The 5,927-nt window shown below is 37.8% G+C and overlaps 1 protein-coding gene across 1 annotated transcript; it reads left to right on the top strand.

The window, feature by feature from the left end:
- The first annotated feature begins 224 nt into the window (after positions 1-224).
- Positions 225-823, top strand: LOC126471290 (uncharacterized). The gene is made up of 3 exons (XM_050099409.1): positions 225-367; positions 499-655; positions 719-823. The coding sequence occupies exons 1-3, from the start codon at positions 225-227 to the stop codon at positions 821-823; spliced, it is 405 nt and encodes a 134-aa protein (XP_049955366.1).
- Positions 824-5,927: the final 5,104 nt, after the last annotated feature.

The raw sequence follows: 5,927 nt of genomic DNA on the forward strand, positions 1-5,927 counted from the left end.
CTGCGCAGCTAGCGCCATTCGACGGCCAACACCGCAGTTCCTGGTGTGTCCGCTGTGCCGTGCGTGTGATCATTGCTTGTACAGCCCTCTCGCAGTGTCCGGAGCAAGTATGGTGGGTCTGACACACCGGTGTCAATGTGTTCTTTTTTCCATATCCAGGAGTGTATATTCCAACAAAACCAGGAAAATGTGGAATAGAGGTGAACCTGTTATGTGATTCAAATATGAAATACTGCTTTGCTGCATATCCCTATGCTGGGAAGCACGTTAATGAAAAGAACCATAACAGTGGCACTGAAATAGTTAGAAGATTAATTGAAATGTCTAACTTGAATCAATCTGGAAGGAATGTTACCATGGACAGAAAGTTCACTACTGTTCCACTAGCATATGATCTTTTGAAATAGAAAATAACTACAGTTGGTACAATTCAAAGTGACAAGCTCCGTCCTGTTTCTCTAAAAAAGCTACACCGGGAACGATCTGATTTGCCTTTAGTGATGATGACACTTTAGCCAGATATGTGCCTAAGAAAGGAAAGGTTGTTACAGTCTTGTCAACCCAACATCATGATATGACTGTGATGGAAGAGAAGCCAGACATCATCCTATTCTACAATTGTACAAAGTCAGGAGTGGATACATTCGATAAGCGTGTAAGAATGTACAGCTGCATCGATGGCCAATGGTGGTGTTTTTCAACTTGATTGACATTACAGCATACAATTCATGTGTGTATTTCAAGATACACACAAGGAATGGACAAGGAATTACCCAACAAAGAGTTCTGGATGAAAGAAGTACCTGAAACATCTTGCTCGTGAACTTTGTGACATCAACATGAAAAGACACGCTCCAAATGCTGTAGGCATACACTCAAAATACACTACAGTGTTATCAACTTTTGGGTATGAGTGTAATCAAAATCAAGGTGCTGTGAGCAGAGGAAACAACGTTACAGAGCTGCGACAGAAAGTAACACGTGCAGCTGTGCATAATCTGTCACAGAAAGGACGCTGTTACTTATGCTCCAGAAGCAAAGACAGTAAGTACATGAAGGCTTGCACTTCTTGCAGGAAGTATATCTGCCCTGCATACACCAAGAAAGAAGAAGTAGTTCATATTGTAAAGTGTTCTGAATGTGAATCTGAGTAATCCTTGTAATTGTGAAATTAGTACAAATAAATGTAAGAAAGCTATTTAATTTTTTCTAAAATGTTCCAGAAACTCTTTCCCAGTAATAATAATCAACAGTTTAATCTTCTAATCTGGCAAAATTGTGGAAATACATAAGTAATGTGATTTATACTAGATAGAGAATGTGTGATGGTTGTGGGGTCAGTCGCTAACCCCTCCCACTGGCGTTGGCCAGTGCAACATACGGCATTGGTATGCAACTTTTAATCAGAAGTTTGGTTTGAAATGAACAGTAATTCTTTAGATGTGGGGTCTACTGGATGCGAAATGTCTCTGACATTTCTGACCCGTGAATCAGTTTGTCCAGTTTGCTCAGATACAACTTTTGAAATGGAATCTACACCGCTGGACATCATGCCACTTTGAATATGACAAAGAATACTGTCAGAGATAATGGTTGTATTAAGCATATGAAAAAGGCCTGGATCAGACCACTAAGTTGTTAAAAAACAAAAGAACCTTACCCAATTCTCCTTTCACATTTCATGTAGCAATAATCCATTGTGATAGTGGAGTTATAAGTCTGCATCTGCAACTGATTGAGCAGTGTGAGCATGTGTGTGTGTGTGTGTGTGTGTGTGTGTGTGTGTGTGTGTGTGTGTGACTCAGGTTCAATTCTGGGTATTGCTGTGGAACAATTCAAGGTGTGGAAAGCTGACAACAGGGGAGAGAGCAGTGTTCTGACCCCAGGGCACTCCATACCTAAAGTTCCCATTGCCTTTTCTGTAAAAGTGCAGCACTGCTGTATGACAGAATTGGTGTCTGGTTGAGTAGCCCACATCTCTCAGAGTGCAGTAGATAGGTGTTAGAGTTAAATTGGTGGGACTATTATTGATGTATTGGATAGTCTGTATTTCCACAATGTTTCACCTGATAATATATTCTTGTTACTGAACCCAGAGTGTATCTTGATTATCACAATTATATTGGTCTCCATGGTTGTCATTCATATGCTGTTTCTTTATATTTTCAGTATCTATATAAATAAGATGTTCTCTGAAATATCTCTGCTACTACAGCCATTTGTGAGACTATAGAACTAGTATTAATCTGTGATAATCAAATAAAAGTATTTTGTTTACCCATTTCATTCTTAACTGACAAACCAACATGCAGTCCATTTGAGCACAGGGCTATGTTTACAAGATGGTGAGACATGCTCATTAGAATTGGGCAAAAATAAATACACATTTCTTACTTTGTGGACTGTTTTATCTATTAACAAAACCGTTGTAGCTCTATTTGTCACACTTGTGTGGTATACTGTAAAAATCCTTGCAGATATTTCACTTTTGACTAGTGGTTATTTGTTGGTTTCTTGAAACTAAAATAATTTTTGAAAGATATAAGGGGTAATCAAAAAGTTTCCATTTGAGGGCATTGCTCTAGGGTATATGCAACATAGCAAGACTATGATGCAGATATATGAGTACAAAATGTAGGCAAGGGATTAGTGTTTCTTTCTGATGTGCATGCAGTAAATGCAGAAACATGAACTGCAGTTACATTATTACCAAATGTGTCCAAGTATTTCCAGTTAGATGTTATTCTTTTCTTAGCTGCCGAAGGACAAACACCAGAAGACATCCATCAGAGGATAACGAATGTGTATGGGGCAGCATGTCTGTGGAAAACCACTATTGTGGAATGCTGCACCAAATTACATGATGCTGCTTCATTTAAACACACATCCCTATATTTCAAATGTGATAATGCAGAAGTTACTCCTACTTAAGTGTGGAACACATGCACTTGCCCTGTAGTCCTGTCCTCTCCTCATGTGATTATAATACTCGTGGTCCCTTAACAAGGGCCTAGAAGGGTTCAGTGGTTCCTGCCAGATGAGGACGCGTAGCAGGCAGTTACAGACTTCTCCAAACAGCATGACATGGTGTTTTACCAAACAGGTATCTTCAGCATGGTGCACTGGTAGGATGATTGCCTCAGTCCTCAGGGTGGTTTTGCCTGAATGGCATATCAATTCCAGACTGCATGTCATTAGAACAGAAACTTCTTGATCACCCCTTATTTCATAATATCACAAGAAACATATAAGGTATTTATGCAGCTCAGGATATGAAATACACTACAAGTTTTTTGATGTCTGAAATTTATTGAGTTTGTACAGTCTGGAGACAATGAAAACATGTGTAAAAGATATGAAACCTGTATGAGAATAATTGTAATGTATCATATAAGGTATACAAAGCATTGATAGTATTTTCTGCTTATTAAGGTCATTTTCACCCTTTTGAATGATCTGTGTAAGTGAAATGATACAGTAATAATTTTCTCTTGTTTTCACAATAAACTTTTAGTTCTCACATTTGAGCTGCTTATCAAGTCAGAACAAGGCAATGACCTAGAATTTAAAAAACCATATCATGATACATGAAGTTGTGTGGTTTCAAACTGACTTTTTGGTTACTGTTCACATTGAATACATAAATGGTATATTGAAACCATTTATATCCTACATGTCCAAACCAGGAGTCATGATTAATGTCATCAATAAGGATGAAATATTACTGCATACACAAACAATTTTACACTGCACATTAGTGGCTCATTCTCAACTGCAGTGGCAGTAAACTTGGTAGAATATACTATGTTGTGTATACTACTCACTCCCAACTGTATCAGCAAAGCAAAACTGTAGAAATGAATCATATGACACTTGCAGAATTATCTAATGCCCACATTCATAAATAAACAGTACTGATAATTGTTAAAGTCACTATAGACCTATGACTACAATAGTGAACAGAAATCTGAGAGCAACTCATTCTCATTTATAAATGATAAGAAAATGCATATTAGCCTAACTCCACAAGCCAAGTGAATCAATGAACATGAGAAAATTAAAACTAACTTCTAAGTGGAGGGGGGCAGGATCATTTCACAAAGCTGTAAACATATTTACACAGTCTCATATAAAGCTTTGACTGAAAGAACATCCAAAACTTACCATTTAAGATCACATACTGATTGGCATAAGGAACACAGTCAACAGATGTGTCTGGTCATGTTTTTTTAATATTGGTATCCAGAGGAACATAATTTTTTTGTGATCATATAGTGTGCTTACATTCAAATTCTGTATTTATTTCCAAATGAAACTTAGTGCAACATAATTTCAAACTGACTCCAAATCTGTGTTTATAGTGCTGTATGACACTCAAACTTTGTAATTAGCCAGTCTATGTAAACTATCTATTTCATATTTGTGCGTGCAAGCACACTATCAAGCAGTGAACAAATCCTAGAAAATAAATAAATAACCCTGTTGTGTCATGGCATGCAATAATTTTTATACTGTCTTAATATTATATACTTATGATTATAAGAAATAGCTTTCATGAACTATAAAACTGATGGAGAGTAGGTAGAAGTTAAGAGATTAATCAGGACTCATTCTGGATGGAAATGGGATACTGAAGTGGTGAGACATGATGAGACGCGTTTGAAGTTCGATATAGATGTAGATTCTGCAATAAGAAATACCAGAGTAGGTAATTCAGTTAAAGATGAGTGGGTATGTCTAAAAAGAGCAAACATTTGTACAATGGAGGTAAGTGGGTAGAAACGTAGAGTAAAAAAAGAAACACTTCAGTTGATTGACAAAAGGAAGAAGTAAAAAATGTTCGGTGAAAGACAGAAGGAATTAAGTAAATAGGAACTGCATGGAAGACAAGGAGAATGGCTGTAGGAAACATGTGAAAAAATCGAAAAAGAAATGACCATCAGGAGGATTAATTCAGCGTACGGAAAAGTCAAAACAGCCATCGGTGAAATTAAATGCATGGGCAGTAGCTAGTAAAGGTTTCTCAGGCTTCCAGCTGTGTCAATTGGATATATAATGATAAGAGGATAAATTATGAAGTGGAAGGTAGGACAGTGAACTACTGTGAACAGTTCAGTGACAGGCTTGTTCTCATCAGAACCGACCAGAAAAACATATGGTTCCTGAAGAGGGGCAGCAGCCTTTCCAGTAGTTGCAGGGAAAACAGTCTGGATGATTGCACGATCTGGCCTTGTAACACTAAGCAAAATGGCCTTGCTCTGCTGGTACTGCGAACGGCTGAAAGCAAGGGGAAACTACAGTCATAATTTTTCATGACGGCTTGCAGCTTTACTGTATGGTTAAATGATGATGGCATCCTCTTGGGTACAATATTCCGGAGGTAAAATAGTCCCCTATTCGGATCTCTGGGTGGGGACTGCTCAAGAGGACGTCGTTTTCAGGAGAAAGAAAACTGGTGTTCTACGGATTGGAGCATGGAATGTCAGATCCCTTAATCGAGCACGTAGGTTAGAAAATTTAAAAAGGGAAATGGATAGGTTAAAGTTAGATATAGTGGGAATTAGCAAAGTTTGGTGGCAGGAGGAACAAGACTTTTGGTCAGGTGAATAAATACTAAAACAAACAGGGGTAATGCAGGAGTAGGTTTAATAATGAATAAGTCCCAACATTATCTGATGGCAGAAGCTGGCCTAAGCAAGAAGCAGATCCAGTATCGCACAACGGAATTCCTTATCTGACAGACAATTAATACATGGTGCCGCAAGGATAACTGCATCTGATGAACTAATATATAGTTCTTAGGTTTTCAAAAAAGTGAGTTCTGCATCTATGTCAATGTCCACTTTCACACTGTACAAACTATTATGAAACACATGTAAAAATATTAGCGCCACAATAAATGACTGCCTAAATACCCTGTGTGCATT

Source organism: Schistocerca serialis, chromosome 3 (genome assembly GCF_023864345.2).
Source record: "Schistocerca serialis cubense isolate TAMUIC-IGC-003099 chromosome 3, iqSchSeri2.2, whole genome shotgun sequence".
NCBI classification, from domain to species: domain Eukaryota; kingdom Metazoa; phylum Arthropoda; class Insecta; order Orthoptera; family Acrididae; genus Schistocerca; species Schistocerca serialis.

What these genes read in the sequence shown, in the direction of transcription:
- LOC126471290 (XM_050099409.1), top strand. Translation starts at nt 225, where the DNA reads ATGAAATACTGCTTTGCTGCATATCCCTATGCTGGGAAGCACGTTAAT. An exon ending in AATGTTACCATGGACAGAAA is followed by an intron (nt 368 to 498) that starts GTTCACTACTGT and finishes ATTTGCCTTTAG; the next exon opens with TGATGATGACACTTTAGCCA. An exon ending in TGGATACATTCGATAAGCGT is followed by an intron (nt 656 to 718) that starts GTAAGAATGTAC and finishes TTGACATTACAG; the next exon opens with CATACAATTCATGTGTGTAT.